An 18,170-nucleotide genomic window follows, 5' to 3' on the forward strand; every position below is an offset into this window, starting at 1 on the left:
TCAAGGCCCTCATTTCCAGACTTGGTGAAAGAGGAGGGTGCAAATACTAATTTTTAAGCTCCGGATTCTATTGCTCCAAAAGATCCGATTGACATTATGGGTTCAGACTGCTCCCTTCTCTAGCAGCAGTGAGAAAAGCTCGTAAAAAAGTAGATGGAAGGCATATAAAACTTGCTCCAACCCTGCCTTCGCAGTCTCCTATATGTTCTGTTCTATCAGGGGTTTTTCCCTTGGTAGAATAGGGCGTAGTCAGTAACTCTTTATCCTTCTTAAAACTGTAAATATGAAGGTATTTTCTTGAAATGTGACAGGCATAAATAGTAGTTCTCGGCAAAGAATAGTCAGAGATTGGATTCATGTTAATCGTCTTGCTGGCAGAATTTTAGAAACTAGGCCGACTGAAGATAACCCAAACAGTATTCTGACATCGGTATTTCCAGGTTGGAGAAACGATTGTAATTACATTTTCTCAGAGTTGGGCAGAATATGGCTTGTCTGGGTCCTTTTATCTTTAGTCATTGTATATAAGAAGTCTGCCCAGTACTGCAGAATTTGGGATCCTTAACTTTTGAAGGGGACTTGAGCTGCAGTTTTGAGAAAGGGATAAACTTTTGAAGGCTAAAATTTGATTGGGAAGAACCAGTAGGAGTGAGAGCTGGAAATCCAGTAGGAGTGAGTGCTGGTAAATCCAGTAGGAGTGAGAGCTGGCTGCCTAGTAGGAGTGAGAGCTAGGTAGAGTTTTGAGAAGGATGGGAAGAGATGAGGAGGTCGATAAGCTGAAGCATGATTTTCTTATTGATTTTATAAAACTTGTATAGAAACCTTAGAAAAAAGGACACACATAGTTGTAACAAGGTTTTTTCTTTTGGAATTAAATTTAACATTCAATTCAAAAAAAAAAAGAATTTGGGATCCTTCCTCAAGTGTTTCTTTCTCAGCAGCTTTTGTTCATGCGTTCAATACGGAGATTCAACGTAAGGAGCTTTGGAGAGATATCAGCGAACTAAATGCTTCCACTCCACTCAAAAACCACTATTGAGCTTTACTCGGAGACTTTAATCAAATAATCTCAGCAGAAAATCACTACTCTATTCTACCATATGAGTTACCTCTGCGTGCAATGGAGGAGTTTAGAGACTGTAAGATAATGATTGTTGGGGTCAAAAATCGATCACGGTGACATTTTCTCTCTTTAAAATAAAAAAGACGTGAGAACTAAAACCTTGTACGATTCAAAAAATAATCAAAGTAACGAGTTCTCACGAAGTTATACTCGATCTCTTGACAAACGACTTCCAAAAATACGAGAAACCGCCACGTTCCAACTTCTCATCGTCTCATTGTCTCTGGTCTGTCCTGCCATCACGGGGAAAGCACGCACCGACCGTCCATCCGTCCTGCCTCGTGGCAAGACCACTTCCCCCTCTTTCTTTCGCCGACACCACTTCCTCCACCTCCATGTAGCCACTAGGCGACACCACTCCCTCTCCCTTCGGCGACACCACTCTTCCTCCTCGTGGCGACACCACTTCACCTCCGCACCATATCACCACTAGGCGACATCACGCTCCTCCACTTCATGTCGCCACTAGGCGACATCATGCTCCTCCTCTCCATTTCGCCATTAGGCGACACCATACCACGCTCTTCAGCTCCACGTCGCCACTAGGCGATACCACGCTCCTCTCTATGTCGCCACTAGGCGTCAGCATGCTCCTTCACTCGTCTCGCCTCATAGCTCATTTGTAATTTTCTCTTTCTAATCTCTATCAAGTTGTCTCTTGTTTCATCTCGATTGGAGCTTTCCTTGAAATTTTATGTAAAAATAGCAAAGACTTGTTTTCTCATAAAATTTCAAATCGATCTTATAAACCAACAACGGTTACTTGACACATTGTTATCTTGATTATACGATTGGCTTTCTTAATAACATAGATACAATGGTATGTCAACCAACATCGTATAAAAGATGATTTCTCTGAAAGAAATCGTAAAAACAATTAAGTCGAAAGACTGTCTAAAAAGGTTTAAAATACGGTAAAAGCCCACTTACGACTCCAGACGAGAATCGGCCCAACAGCAATGACGGTCTATTCCGTTTCGACGAGAGAAAAAAGGAAGAGAAGATAAATGTTAAATTTCCAAAGATAGACATGAAGATCGAGAAGTAAAGGAAAATTTCAGCGAAAGGATGAATTCAAATTGAGGGCAGAAAGGGAAAGAGCTCGCCGACCTAGGAGACATATATAAGGAGAGCCAAGACGAAGAGTGCAAGAGACAAATTTTTTTAGCAACTTAGGCACTTAGAAAGATTTTTTGCAACTTCATTTTTGTTATCGAGCTGTGATTCAAATTAGGTTTAGGTCTTAGGTGGTTAGAATTACAGAACTTGCTGACAGCTTTTGTGGTTGTAGCTCTTACAACCTGTTGTATCATCGTAACGCTCTTACGCAAAAACGATTTAGTAAAATCTTTCTTTTTACTTGCAAATTTGTATTCAGTTCTCTCGTTTGTTATTCATTATTTAATCACTTGCCGTTGGCTTAACAGATATTTGGGATCTCAAGAAAAGTAGGGTTTTATCTGCTTTCATCTGTTCACTAAAATCGACAGTGCGAATTTCGGTTCCCACAATGACTTTACGGATATCTCGAGTAGAGCTGTATTCTAGTCTTGGAAAAAATTTCGCTCACAAGACCCCATCCTCAGGAAGTTAGACAGAGTGTTGGTCAATGGTAATTGGACAGATGAATTTCTAGATTTATTGGCTGTCTTTGACCCTCCTTACGATTCTGATCACTTGCCTTGCCTTTTAATTGTTGAATCAAAAAGAGAGAGGATAAAGAAAGAATTCAAGTACTTCTCCTTCGCTTACAATGAACTTTGACGGATGTTTGGGAATCACCAGTTGGAGTTGGCTCACAAATGTTCACCCTCAGCAAGAAAATGAAAGTGGCTAAAGGCTGTTGTACATGTTTTAACAGACCAGGGTTTGGTAGTATATGATATACCTTGGTTTTCACCGGTTTTAAACATGGTATAAGTCCATTTATAGAGTATTTATGTTATGTTACGAGTATGTTTTAAGGTCTTTTCAAGTTTAGATATGTTTTGAAGCATTATGGAGATTATGGAGCCGTTGGAAGCTCGAAGTGAAGAAAATCCGAAATGCTGAAGTCAGAGTTGGTATTTGGAAGTAGTGTCGATTGACACTCCTTGTGTATCAATCGACACTCGTGTGGTTTAGCGAAACCCAAATTAATTTCAAAATATTCACATTGGCCCAGAAGTTTCCTTATTTGCAAAGAGCCCCTAAATGTGTTTAACCTATATTTATATATTTTTCCAGCCACTGTGTAGGCGAATCATTATTTTACATTACAGAGGTTTTGGAGAGAAGATCATAGACTCTTTAAGATATTGATTAGAACTCTAGTAGTTCTTACTCTTATTATTTATGCTTTCTATTCAGACTTTTGTTATGTTTTCCATGATCATGTATGGGTAGTTTCATTGTTAGATTTAGAAATTTTCTAGGGTTACAAAGAACTTGTGATTAATAGAACTGCTAGATTAATCTTATTGCATCCTTCGTCAGGGTTGATTTTAATGCTTGTTTCTAGAGTATTAACTAGAAACTTGATTCTTTGATAGTTGTGACACGAGAACTAGAAACTTGATTCTTTGATAGTTGTGACACGAGAGTGTGATCAACACCTGAATTGAATCCTGCTGAGTTAAGTTATTAATTAGTCGGAACGAGAGATGGTCTAGGACTTAGTGAACAAATCCAATTGGTACTTAATGTTTGTCTAAATTATTTGGATCTGGAATGAGAGCTGACTTTCGAGGATTTAGACATCTGATAGTAATCATAACAAGAGTTGGATGGCTTATTTATGAATTCAAGTTCTAGGACGACTGATCTTAATAAAACCCTTAGCAACTATTTATTTGAGTTATGATTACCTGTTTGATATCCCTGAGTCTAGCGTTTTTCCCATATGCTTACAAACTGATTTTATTGCTTTGTTTTGATCGACATTTTTTATATCATTGATCTAGTTTAGCCAAAAACTAACAGACTATTGTGTGATCTACGTTCCTTGTGGATTTGATCCTCAAGTACTATATCGATCTCTTATTTGAGAGAGTTTCTCTTGGAGTGATTTGCGCATATTAAATTCGGTATCGTTGCCGGGGAGTGTTTGATTCAACATTAGACTAGGTGAAAGGTTTAGTCTGGAACAATAATATAAAAGCAATAGATCAAAACAAAGCAATAAACTCGGTTTGTAAACATATGGGAGAAACTGACAGTCTATTGTGTGATCCACTCTCCCTGTGGATTCAATCCCAAGTACTACGTACATCGCTCTCTTATTTAAGAGAGTTGATCTTGGGGTAGTTTCAACATAACAATATACAACAAAGAGCAAATGAAGCTTTGCCTGAGTTGGAATCTATCCAAGACTCTCTTCTTACTAATCCAGATGAAGCACTAATCCAAGCTGAACTCCTAGCCAACGAGAAGTGGTCCTTTTTCTCCTCAGTCCTGGAAACAATTTACATTAAAAAATCCCGCATTCGATGGCTCAAGGAAGGTGATGCCAACACACGGTTCTTTCACATGGCTGTCCTTGCTCATCAAGCCGGAAATGCCATCACCCACTTGAGGAATGCTGGAGGGAATCATATTGATAACATGGTTCAGGTGAAGGATATGATATGCTCTTCTTCATTAATCATCTTGGGACTGACATGGATGTCCCCCTTTTATCAGTGGATCAAATCAGGGAAATCCACCCATACCGCTGTCCTAATTCAGCTATTGAAGCGATGATCCTGATCCCAATAGATGAGGAAATCAAAGAATTCTTTCTTCAAAATGCCTAAGAGAAAATTGTTGGGGCCTGGCAGCCTCCCAATTGAATTATTTACCGATGCTTGGGAAACATTGTTGATGTGATTTCCATTGCAGGGGTAAAAGTCATTTGTTTGATGAAGGATACTCAGGAAGTTCCATGGCACTACCATAGCGTTAATTTCAAAAGTTCCTGGTGATGATATGTTGACTCAGCTGAGACTTGTGTCGTTTTGTTCAACAGTATACAAGCTCATAGCAAGATTTACTAAAGAAGCGGATCAAATTGTTCATTCATTGCTCAGTGCAGTCAAATCAAGTGGGGTTCATCAAGGGACGTCTGCTCTGCGAAAATATTATTCTTGCTTCCGAACTAGTGTTGACTTCCATAAGATAGGGCTAGTAACTCATGGATGTCTTCAAATAGATTTGACAAAAGCTTTTGATAGTTTAATTGCTAGTTCATGCTGAACATCCTTATAGCTTTGGAGCTTCCGGTAATATTCATGAACTACATATGTGAGTGTATAACAACTCTGTCTTAATAGTATATGTATTAATGGAGAAAATTGATATCCACACTTTGCGTAGGGTGAGACGAGAGTATAAATTATATAATCAAAGTTTTCAATCCGGATTTCAGTCTAGTTTTGGTTATGTATTTTAGTTTATAAAATTAGATACCATATTAAAACTATTTTTACTTTCGTTTGATTCGTTATATAATGTCGGTTTTTAGTTTATTCGGTTTTATACGAAAAAAACTTAAATCATATTTACCTTTTATAGGATATTTTTTATTTAATACAAATGAGGTGTATATTTACAAATACAGATTTGAAGTCAACTTGTATAACACATTTATTAATTTGTTACTTGGACTACACTTTTTTACTAAGCTAATAAAAAAACTATCTGACTTCTAATAAACCGATGAACCATTTGATCCGGTATAGTATAACAAATAGTTGAATAATCAACTAAAATTGATTAGCCAACTAAAAATATATTAGATTATAGACTCATATGAAATATTCTTTATATATATAAATAAAATCATCTAAAGACGAATTATAATTACATAGAATTCAAAACGATAAAAACATATATGATTTGTCCTTGGAATTCATTATCTTTAAATTCAAACATATATGTTTTGGACATGCGCTAACATACAATCTAAAACCAACGAAATATTGTTTTGTACATGACACTGCAGTTTATACAGAATAATGCAAACAGTTGAACAAATATGTTTTGAGCATTACAACGTATAATTATCTTAACTAAACAATGCAAACAACTATTATTATAGTTTAGTATAAACAGCAACAAATCTGTTTTTGGTTCTATTTTAGCAAAAAAAAAATCCTAAAACTTGACTAATCCTTTATTCAATAAAAAATAAATTAGTTTCCCAATTAACAATGACCAACGTTTTGGTAAGCCTACAGTAAGGGGGTGTGTTGCGCAGCATAAGATTATTGACTCTTATGCTTAGGCGAATGAATAAAAAATATAGCCTTCCTTCCTTCCTTCCTTCCTTCCTTCCGAATCTCACAGATCTATCTATCGCCATTGTTGCTGCTTCCTGTACTCCTCTCCTGCTTCCTTAAACTCGCGCTGAGTAGGTAACTAGAAAAGCTTCTGCGAAATCTTCGAAATCCTCTCCATTTTGTAAATAAGCAGAGGAGATTTTGCTGTTTCGCGTCGTTTCATCTTCCTCTTTTCAAAACAAAAAAATTACGAAAATTTCTCTACTTTAATCTTCGCATATGCCTTGCGTTTCGAATTCGACTAGATTCGAATTTTGAACCCTAATTTAAAAGTTAATAATGGCTTAAAGTTTGTGAATTTCTACAAAATATTGCTTGTGGCGTTAAGTTTGTTGATTCTCTTTACTGAATGATCTAAATCTTGTTTGTAGTCTGTTATTTAATGTGGCTGATACTCTGTCGTTTCAGGGCTTTTTTTTTATTTTAGTGATATAAAAGCTTTGACTTTTTGTTTAAAGATGGAAGCTGAGAGCATGGGAAGAGATTTAGATCTAGTGGAAGAGAATTTGATAACTGTGGGTGGCGAAATATCAGCAGAGCAGGTTGTGGCGGTAGATGAGAAACTGTGCATCCACAAGGAGACCGCTTTGGATGTTAGTTGTATCCTTCTTTTGCTTTTTTTTTGATGGAAGGTTGCTTGCACTTGAATCATTGTTTGCTAAGTCAAGAGACTCCATGTCTGGTATTATGTTATCTTCTTCTGTTTTACCATAACTCCTTGTCACAGCTGATTTGGGTGTTACAAGACCCCAATCAGTGTCTGACCAACAGCAACCTACTGTCCATGTTACTTTTAAGCACTTAACCAGGTTAGATTCATAACTCTAACTGCATTTGGTTTCAAGTTGCAATGAAGTGATGCGTCCTTGTAAACTTTAAAATTATAATTGTCAAGTAGGTGTTATTATGTGCTTTACCATTCTCAATGGATTGTATCTTTCAGAGCTAGTAAGCAGAAGCTGGAAAGTTTATTACAGCAATGGTCAGAATGGGAGGCGGAATATACTTCACTGGCTCAGGTATCTCTGAATGGAGAAGGTCATTTACTCTCTTCTTAATTGGTATTTGTGGCCAATGTAACAGTGAATGTTATAACTTTTGATCAATTAAGATTCGGACATGAGGCCGAGAAAGTTTGCAAGAATCTGTTACTAGATTGAACCTACAATTTACTATACTTGTACGAGATATATGTTAGCCATATTAGCATTGAAGTAGAATTTTCTTCACATGTATGAGACTTTTAAGGTAGAATCTTTCATTGGTTTATATGCTCTCAGGATCAAGAACAGCCATTAGAATCTGGCGAGGAGACGTTTTTCCCCGCCTTACGCTTTGGATTGAAGAAGACGTCGTCTGTGGTGAGCTGTGTGAAAGTGTTATCAAAACGCTAATTGGAAGATACATGTCAACTGATACTTTCTTGCATATGCAGTCATTCTGGATCGACAATCAAACTGGTCCTAAGCCGTTGGAAGAGTTTGTCCTAGTGGAAAGTAGCACCACTCCTCTATATGACCGTAAATTTTCACTTGGTTCGAATTCAGCGGGTGGACCAATCAGCTTGCAAGGGTAAATCGAATCTAATAATGTCCTCGTGTTTCTAGTTTTACGTTCCATAGATTGTGATGCATCATCCTCTATTATGTTTTGCTCACATTATACTGTAGAATAACCTAACAATGATTGTGTTAAAGGTGGGTGCGTTCTTGTAACATTCCATGTCTTTCTATTGTTCCAGGGGAGTGGAGATTATTGATGATGATCCTCCACGTTGTTTCAATTGTAGCGGCTATAGTCATTCCTTGAGAGAATGTCCAAAGCCTTTTGACCGAGCAGCAGTTAATAGTGCCCGGAAGCTTCAGAAATCCAAACGAAATCAGAACGCTGGGTCTCGTCTACCATCGCGATATTATCAAAAAGCTCAAAGTGGAAAGTACGATGGCTTGAAACCAGGCACGCTTGATGCAGAGACACGCCAGCTTCTGAATCTTGGGGTAACTGTTTTGAACCTTTCGCTGTGTATAGTACTAGCTCTGTGTTGGATTCTAACTGTTTTGTTTCCTCTTGTGAAGGAACTAGACCCACCTCCATGGCTTAACAGAATGCGAGAGATTGGCTACCCTCCGGGATACTTAGGTAAGCTTTCCTGCTCTGTTTTACTATCGTTAGTGCTCATGCAAAAAGTACTTGAGCTCTCCTTGTTTCTTACTGTGCTGCGTTTCTAGCTCCAGAAGATGATCATATGTCTGGAATCACTATATTTGGAGATGAGATGGAGGAGACTCGAGAGGAAATAGAGAGTGAAGATGGCGAAATCTTGGAAAAAACCAACCCTCCTGAGCCACAAATGAAGATGACTGTCGAGTTCCCTGGGATTAACGCTCCATTGCCAGAAAACGCAGATGAGTGGCTTTGGGACGCAGCTGCTGCACCTTCGCATAGGAGCAGCAGAAGTAACAACAACCGATGGCAGCAGAGAACAAGCAGAGGACATGATTACAGAGACGATGATCAGCTCGGTTTTGAACCGTCTAGTTATCCTCCAAGGTATGGTAGTAGAAGTGATTACGGGTATGGCTCAAAAGATCGTAGGTCTAGATCAAGAAGCCCAATCATGGAAAGATCGCTAACCGAGAGAAGTAAGAGGGATTATTATTCTTCTCGTGATTCTGATTTCATGGACAGAGATAGAAACAAAGATAGGAACAGAGGATGGGACAGGGATAGAGACTGGGACAGAGACGATAGGAACAGAGACAGAGGAGATAGGGATAGGGATAGAGACTGGGACAGGGATAGGGACGATCGTGATTGGTCTTATAGATTAAGCAGCAGAAGATGAATGGTGAGGTTGTAGCTGTGTTTGTGTTGTGATTTGTTGTTGTATCATGTCAATGAATGTGTGGTAGCTTTTGTTTACTATTCAGATTTTGGATTTTGTTTGGGACAAGATATGATGAGACCGGTTTGGTTATGTCTTTTCCTATTAAACAATTTTTTTTCGCTAAAAGTATTAAACAAAGTTAGAATTAGGTTTTCACATTAAATTATTAGTTTAGAGATTTTTATCCTACTAAATAAACTTGGTTAAAAGGATCTTACCATTATAAATTCAGAAAGCTATGTTTAACTTCCAACCAGTGTATAGTTAGTATCTAGTATGTTGCTAGATCATTTACTTCCAACATGAATTATGAGAATACCCACTAGCGTATTAAAAGGATTATATCAGAAACACTAATATTTTGTTAATTTGTATGAAATCTTTTTAAATGAAAAGTTAATGTAACAACCATGCAATTTGGTGAGGCGAACATCGTCGTACGTGACTAAAATTATTTTGATATAAAGCGACTTCTTAACCAATTATTCCCCTATTTACTTATTTGGATTTTAGAAAAATAAGATAATGTTCTTGATTTGATTGACAGCTTAAATGAATTGACTTTTAGAGATTAAAATTTTGTGGTGTTCTTATAAGAAATCACTAAAAAAAAGCATGTTCGTTTGCTGAAAATATGTTATAGTAAAAATGTGATTTTTGATATTTTTGGAATGATTGTAAAATAAAATTTAAATACAATATGTTTCTTCATCTGAAATTTTTATCCAATGGTTCTATCTAATAAATGTATATTCATCATTTGCTATATTTTTACCGAATCATCTTTATCCAAATGTTTTAATTTAGTTCAGCCAAATCAATTCGATTGTTTTTGCTAGAGTTTTCAAAACTTATTTATTAGATAGTTTATCTGGATGATGTTCATTTCTGACATTGAACAAATATCAATACTCTGTTTTTTTTCAGATAAAAATATACAAACTTACATGTCCAAATTCTTGTGTAATTAACATAATACATCGAAGGAAATTATGTCTATCCAATGTTTTCTATATGTTGAAACAAAAATTTACGTAAAACAAACAATCCCTAAAATCTTTAGATCGTAACTATGCATTTACAAACATACTATTAGTACATATCATTTACTTGAAGAAAAATAAACTGAAAAATGCAACTAATCACAAAGACATGGATGTCACAGGAGAGATCATGTTGATGATACAAAGAGCAATCTCACCCAACTCAAACAACTTATAATTCCCACCGCCAATCGGAGACGTCCACGTCATCGCACCACCCCCACCGTCCCCGCCGTCTCTCTCCATAAAACCAGTCTCGCACGTCGTGGCGGCTTCCATGGCGGCGGTGACCATCATCTTTACAGTCTCTATCTCTCCCCTCGCAACAAAAACCCTCACGGCTTCTTCCAGTCTCCCCGCCGCGTCTTCGTAAAGCTCGAGGCAGTCACGAAGGCAAGCACGGCCGTAAACGTCGTCTTCGAATCCTCCTCCCTCACTCATTAGTTGTTGAATAGTGGAAGCTGTTGCGGTCGCGTTGTCGAGAGCTTGGAGCATTGGAGTTAGGGCAAGAAAAGAAAGATCGGTCGGAAGAAGTGGAGGAGGAGATATTGGAGAGTTGTTAAGAGAGGACATGCAGAAGTTGTAATCGAAGATCGTAGATTTGGATGCACATGTTTTGCAGGTTTCTTCGATCATATCATCCGTTGACTTTACTTGGAAGACAAGGAGAAGTAAGAAGGAGAAGAACAAGAGATGAGAGAGATCCATTTGTTTTTCTTTGTAATTGTGAAAGAGTGTAGGTGTTAAAAGGCTATTTTATTTGGTACTAGGGGTTGGCCCGCCCTACGGGCGGGTAAATTTACCATAAAATAATTTTATATTAAATATTCTTAATTTTATAAAATATTTGAAATTATTCTAAATTGAATAGAATAAATATAATTTGGTTTCTAATTAAATCATATATAATTTGACCTTTTTATAATTTTTACGTCTTATAATTTTTTATTTGAAATCAACTATATTTTATGACATTGTACTACTTTATTTTCAATATTCATTTCAGTTATTAATTGTTAAAAGAAATATGTTCTCATTTTTACATTTGCATGAGATTATATGTGTAGTATTTTAATATTTTTTAATTTTTTGTTAAAGTTATATGTTTGATTGTGATATATCTGAATATATTCTATCTTTAATTATAAATGTATCTCTAACAATATTTTTTTTCAAAAATTTCCTTAACCAAATACTTAAATCACATTGTCTTTGGCTAATCTAGCATGTTAAATCGTCATCTATAGATTTTTTTAACACATGTTATCTATAATTTTTTTATTGATATATTTACATAAATTGTTTTTTTGAAGTTTGCCTTAGATTTCTATATATATATAGCTCTAAGTGGTGATAAAGGCTTAAAAACTTTATAAGATATCCTAATATACATTTTATTACATAGATTTAATGTTTATTATTTATTATTTTATATATGTTTTGGATATATTTTTAAAATTTTGCTTCTGAACTATTTTTTATTGATTAAAACAGATTAAAACTAAATTTTGATTTAATCTGATCAATATTTTGTTTGGGTGTAGAACATTAAAGTTTGGTTTTCTATTGAAATGGTTAAGCTTAGCTTGATATTTATAGCCTAATTATATACTCTCCCTGCTCTTAAATATAGGATGTTTTTTAAAAAAAAATTGATGTTCCAATATATAAGATGTTTTCAATTTTCTAGGTAACTTTTACTTTATTAAAAACTATGTAACCAATCATATTTATTAATCTATTTTGTAATTGGTTGAATACAATTATTTTATAGGTTTAATGATACTTTCTAGATAAAAAAATAATTTTCTTAATATGTGTGTTTTTTCCTAAACATCTTATATTTAGGAACAGAGAGAGTACCATTTAACCATTAATATTGTATTTTGATATACTTGCAATTTTCAATAGATCTACTGAAGGCCAAACAATTTAAAATATTTTGAAATCTTGTGGACCTATTATTCATAAATAAATTTAAATTATACTGAATAATTTTTAATTAATTTTTATACTAAACCTAAGTGTATTACTCATGAATGAGATGAATATAATTTCTGTATATAATTGGATTATTATTTTTCAGTTTTTTAAAATATTTAAATATTTTATCTTTTGATTAGATTTTATCCTTTTTGTAGGGTTCGTATTGTGAATGGATTTTTTGTTTCATTTAGAATAAAGTTAAATGTTGAATGTGAACATGGAAGCTTCCTTACTTCTCAAGACATGATCTTCCTGGATAGAAAAATGGCTTCTTAATGATTTAGTGAAGGCAATAGCTCTCAAAGCTTTCATCATTTTGAAAGATCACCTATGTTTTTTGTTACTTGAATTCCTCAAAGCAGTCCTCAATTTAATATAGCTTCTTTGTAGAATGGAATCTGTGTTTATATCAGACACTTTTTCCGGAGCCATTAGAGTTGTCGCTGTTTTCATTCTAATTAAATGGTTTGATGCTTTGTACATAGCTTCCATGAGGGACTGAGTAGACGACCTTTTAGTTCATTTCAGTTCGAATAAAGAAGCGTTTGGTAAATAATTAAAGGATTTAATAACACCAAAAGAGTAAAATCTTTACATAACTAAACAAATATAGTCATCTGTCAAGAGCTCATGCATATAAGGTAAAGGCTAAAAACAAACACAAACAAAAGGCAGCAGATAAAACTGTGATGTTTTAATAAAACTACCCGGTATGATGTCTTGGAGGGTAGATCACCTCGTAAAATTACGCAACCTAAAGATCTTTTCGGTGCTGGTACCACCAGGCATTCTCAGAGCTGGAGAAGCTTCATGAAGAAATCAACAGTATTGTAATATGTCCCCCAGCTGCAGTGTTACTTTACTTCCCTCTCGCATTTTTTCCAACGACTCCATCGCGGCGTTTGTCACCTCCACTCTCAGACTTAGATAGTGATAATTCATGCACATGTTCAATATGTCTATAACAATGGACCAAAGTAAATTAGACTTTGGAGCTAGTATATATTACTAACAGAAGGGAAGAACATACCGTATCAATCAAAGACTTGTCCACATATTTCAAGAAGATTGCATGACCATGGAAATATTAGAACCACAGTCAGAAAAGGGGAGATGGTTATTGCATGTTTTTGTTAGGGTGCTGATTCATTTTAGAGATGGCACAATGTCAACAGATGCCTCGGATGGATACAATAGAAGACTCAATGAGATGAAGGTTACCTTGATCATGAGCAATCAAGTGAGGATGGTAACCGGTAGCTCAGTGATCAGCTAGGGGTGTTAAGATAAATTGGAATTACATAAGATTTTTAACAGTAAGGATTATAAATATGAAGACAGCCTATATATTTTTAAAATTGATTGGTATACAGAATTATAACACCCCAACTTTAATCCATTAAGGCGAAAAAACTGTATCAGCACCTCACTTAGTCAATCAAATCTGGATTCGTAACTCCCCAACGTTTCTTTCTATATGCGTGACAAACATCCTCACATGAATTGCAGAAGTCATGCACTTCCTGCAAAGAAAACCAACAAAGGTCACATGAAAGCTAGCTAAGCAAAATTGAAAAAAACTTCAACTATTCGGAAATGATAAGTTATATTTCATACACAGGAAAAAAAATCACACTGGAAGGAAAGTTACGTTTATTGTAATGCAGTTATTTATAGTTTATGTTCAAGAGAAGTGTAGAGACCTGAGTTTTGGAGTAAGGTACGGTAAACATTCGCTTTACAATGTAAACTGGTGCAAAAAAGCTTACTTTATTCTCGTATTCCAATAACCCAAGACAGAAAGTGCTTCACTTTTCTTGTTAAGGTTCATAGCAATAACATTAGCCTCCTTTGATACTAAATTTAAAATGATGAGTTACCCATTTTTCCTCCACTTTTTGGGAGATGAAGAATTCGAATCACCTTTTCTTGATCACGTCATGAAATCTAAGAGGAAAAAAAACACATTAATCAGGCATACATAATCACAAAAGCTGATCAAAATGGTAAACATTTGTCCTTCCATAACCAAGTCTTCCATGATCTCCTCTACCAAACTGATCAAAATCATAATCATTAGAAATGACTCTTTTCTTTTTAAGTAAATCTAAAAGTTAGTTTTTTGGGTTTCAAGGGACTAACCAAAAAAATTCTGCCATCTGTTGTCAAAGCAACAAAATGTGTTCCTCCACAAGAAAAATATTTGTAATAAGGTTATTGATCATTAAAGTTTAATACTTCTTTACATGAATGATGTCCTCTTTTAGACATCTCAAGATCAGTAAAGTTTGATTTTAAGCAATATCTTTGTCAGCTAGAATATCAACTTTCTGTGGAGCTATTTTGCTGCTCTTGTCATTGTCACCCAACCCGAGTTAAAATTAGAAGACCAAACAAACAATTATTCTTGATGAAAATGAGGATCTAACACATGGTGATTGGTGAGAATGAGTAAAAAAAACATTAAGAACACGTTTGAGAGAACATGAGCGCTAATATCTATCATCCACATGCATCAATATCAACCTAAAAATACGTCTAAAGAGAGATAGAGATAGAGAGGGAAAAAGTTGTAGATCAAGCATCTGAAGGTTTTGATAAGTAGAAAATGAACCAATAAAAGGAAGAGAAAGAAACAAACCTAATTGAGATCGTCGAGGCCTTGGACTGGGACATGATGAGGGGTTGTGCCAATAGTCTCCCATCTTCTTCAAGAGCCAGATAATGAAACGCTCCAACAGCAATAAAACAGAAGTTTTCAAAACCTTGAACACTCGAACAAATATTTATTTTCTAAATAGAGGAAACCAAAACAGAACATTCAAGTAGTAGCCAAATAATGCACAAATGGCTTTGTGTGAGTTTTAATTTGTCTCTATACATGTCACCGGGCGGCCACGAATGACCCCAAGTCCACACATAACCTTTGCGTGTGAAAACTACTGAGTGAGCACCACCTGCAGCAACCTGTTAAGAAGGTAAACCATCAGATGGATTATCATCCACGGATAAACATTGAGGAAGAGACAAATATTTCTGGGCACAACGTCTCTTCACACGGCTCTCATCTTCACGACACCATGTTCATTCCCACCTGCGTGTATTTCCATAATCATTTAATAATATGACTTGACTAACCAAACAAAACAGTTTGATACTAACAAACAACAATAAAGCGTACCCTACGCGTATGCTCATCCTTCATCATCAACAGCTACACAACAGTTAGGTGAGATGAACCCATGTATGAAAGTACATTGTCTTAAAATGATATTAGTTACTGGAATTTATTAGTAGGCAAATAATTATTTGAAGAACTCGATTTCATACCTGCTCATAGATCAGAAGCAGTCATAGCCCAATTAAGATTTCCACTTCGGTTGTGTTCCTTGCTTCCCAAACATGGATTTACCGGAAACGCAGCTCCGCCTTCCCCCAAGCCAATAGAGACATGTTGAAGAATTGAGTAATTGAAAACTTTGATCGGGATAAAGGTATATATAAGGTGAAAGGCTGAGGGAATCACAACAGTTGGATGGCTACAGAAAATTAAGGGGCTTCATGACTCTTTAAGAGGTGTGATGCCAACGTTACGAAAAGTGTGCGTAAAGAGGTCAAAACAGTTGGGTTACTCCAATGGGGAATGAGGAAGATGAAGAGGCTGGTCTCCGTCGGCTAGAGCGAGGATTTAATTTACAGAATCATGAGGTGACACGTGGCGAAGAAAGCCCCCTCCTTACGGATGACGTGGACAGCCTAAAAAGGGAGAAAACTCTCCTTTATAGTTATAGATATATATAGAGAATGAGTGTGTTACGTTGTCGTATCATGTTGTGGGAATATAAAGATGGATGAATGGATGGTTGAGTAAAGCATTATCAATGAGGGGTTTCACTTGCTTCTACTCTAGTACAATTATATCACTCAAGCGATTGGATCTGCATTATTGACTTTAGAACATTCCGCTTTACAACAACAAAAAAAACTATTGCAATTTTTTTTATCAAAGTTAATTTTATTATTGCACATCTGAAAATGACTACAAGTGGTGTGTTAATATTTTCACTGAAGTTTCAAGTAAATGGACATACTATTCTTTAGGTTTTCATCTCAAATACTATGCGGCGACCGCATTTAAGAATTGTAGAAACATGTGATGTGCGATGAAAATAGTGTATGTCCAAGATGTGTGATGAAAATTGAGATATCTAAGGCTGTAACTGGTTATCAGTTTATGGAATATCATGAATGAATGGAATTAAAAAAAAATGGAATGTAGATGAATGGAATAAGGGAAGTTATGGTATAAAAAAAAATGAATTCCATTCCACTCATTCTACTTATTCATGAGCTTTTTTAACCCTGAATGTTTTATAACTACATTCCATTTTTTTTCAGACATTTCATAAGGAATCATTGGAATGAGATTTGTTTTCTATTCCATTCAAATGGTAAAAATTTTGGAATCTGCAGGAATAAGCCATTCCTAACAATTTCATTCCAAAAACTTGTAATCCAGTTGCACCCTAAAACATTTGACTCTGTTCAATGGTTTCCTAAAAAATTCATACATTGGATCAGACTGTATATCACGACTACGTCTGTCTTTTTCGGTGCAAATAAATGAAAGAATTAGCAGGATATTTTCAAAGTTCAAGACGTTTGAGACAATGATGTTCTCTCTCCTTACTTGTTTGTGCTGTGTATGAATGTGTTGTCCCATAGGATATATAAAGTTGTGCAGGAGAAGAGATCCAGGTTTCATCCACGATGCCAATCTCTCTCTCACACACACATTTTTGTTTTGTTGATGACTCAGATCTTTGTGAAACGTTCCAAATATTATAGAGGGTGCTCTCGAATAGTTTCTGTGAAATGATCGAGCAGTCCCAGCTAACGAATCACAATATCATTTTGCGCTCTTGGAATGTAGGAGATCTTGAAGTTCATGAAGCATATTTGAAGTGCTTGAATAACTTCTAGTTCTGTTGAGAAGTTTGGCCAAGCATGTGGATCCTTAATCATTGTAATCAGGTTCTCGTAATCTGTCTCCAAGTTCTGGCAGGTCGAATGTTGAAACATGCTCTCCATTATCCACCTTAGTGTCTCCAATTCTGAATGTAGTGCTGGCTCGCGCCTTCTTGAGTTTCGCGTTCCCATGAGTTGGATATTTTCCATGCTATCCTTCCATACCCATCCACTTCCAATGAATTGTGCTGTAAAGGTCCATAAATCATCTACCATACAAATATTACCCAAGCTTAAAACTTGTGGTTCTTCGACTGGGGAGAGGTATTGTCTCTTTTGCATTGTATCAAACTTGACACTCACTCTCTGTCTACATGACAAGTTCCAATAGGTCTCTATCTATACCTCTGAACAGTTTGTCATTCATACCCTTTCAAATATACCAAATAATCAAGGATAAGGGTTCCTACCGTTCTCCGGCTCTAAAATGTTATTTTTCCTGTAAAAGAAATAGTCTATATTGGCATATATATACTCGAGATAGGGAATGTCTAAGTAAATAGTTTTTTTTTACATCGAAAGGCTATTTTATTATCCAAATTTGAGGTAGTCTGGATAACTAAACTAGAATAATATAACCAATGAAATAAAATATTCTATAGAAAGACCTCGCAATCCTAGCTAATACAGTATATTTAAATGGTCTGAATAATGCTCTTTTTATTTGAAAATGTATTGTTCACTCCTTTAAAAAATAAAAGAATTAAAGGTTGTTGAAATACAAAATTCTAAAAAATAAAAGGATAAAGAACTGTTGAAGATCCTCTGAAGCAAGAAGTTTTGCAGCTAAAGAATGTTAAAGAAAA

The 18,170-nt window shown here is 35.6% G+C and overlaps 2 protein-coding genes and 1 pseudogene across 6 annotated transcripts; 2 read left to right on the forward strand and 1 right to left on the reverse strand.

The window, feature by feature from the left end:
• Window positions 1–799: 799 nt before the first annotated feature.
• Window positions 800–5,344, forward strand: LOC117126845 (annotated as a pseudogene).
• A 949-nt stretch (window positions 5,345–6,293) lies between these two features.
• LOC103850124 (zinc finger CCHC domain-containing protein 8) lies at window positions 6,294–9,449 on the forward strand. 5 transcript variants are annotated; one of them, XM_009126839.3, is made up of 9 exons: window positions 6,294–6,495; window positions 6,879–7,020; window positions 7,148–7,229; window positions 7,364–7,439; window positions 7,701–7,781; window positions 7,856–7,992; window positions 8,162–8,417; window positions 8,496–8,559; window positions 8,649–9,449. In XM_009126839.3, the coding sequence occupies exons 2-9, from the start codon at window positions 6,879–6,881 to the stop codon at window positions 9,263–9,265; spliced, it is 1,455 nt and encodes a 484-aa protein (XP_009125087.1). In that variant the 5' UTR covers window positions 6,294–6,495; the 3' UTR covers window positions 9,266–9,449. The 5 variants fall into 5 exon arrangements, with proteins under 5 accessions (XP_009125087.1, XP_009125090.1, XP_009125088.1 ...); XM_009126842.3 differs by having other exon boundaries at window positions 6,318–6,495; window positions 6,886–7,020; XM_009126840.3 differs by having other exon boundaries at window positions 6,354–6,491.
• A 761-nt stretch (window positions 9,450–10,210) lies between these two features.
• LOC103850125 (putative invertase inhibitor) lies at window positions 10,211–16,331 on the reverse strand. The gene is made up of 2 exons (XM_009126843.3): window positions 16,129–16,331; window positions 10,211–11,116 (listed from the first exon to the last, which is right to left on the reverse strand). Exon 2 carries the CDS (start codon window positions 11,056–11,058, stop codon window positions 10,450–10,452), a length of 609 nt encoding a protein of 202 aa, XP_009125091.1. The 5' UTR covers window positions 11,059–11,116; window positions 16,129–16,331; the 3' UTR covers window positions 10,211–10,449.
• Window positions 16,332–18,170: the final 1,839 nt, after the last annotated feature.

This window comes from Brassica rapa, chromosome A07, assembly GCF_000309985.2.
Source record: "Brassica rapa cultivar Chiifu-401-42 chromosome A07, CAAS_Brap_v3.01, whole genome shotgun sequence".
Taxonomy (NCBI): Eukaryota; Viridiplantae; Streptophyta; class Magnoliopsida; order Brassicales; family Brassicaceae; genus Brassica; species Brassica rapa.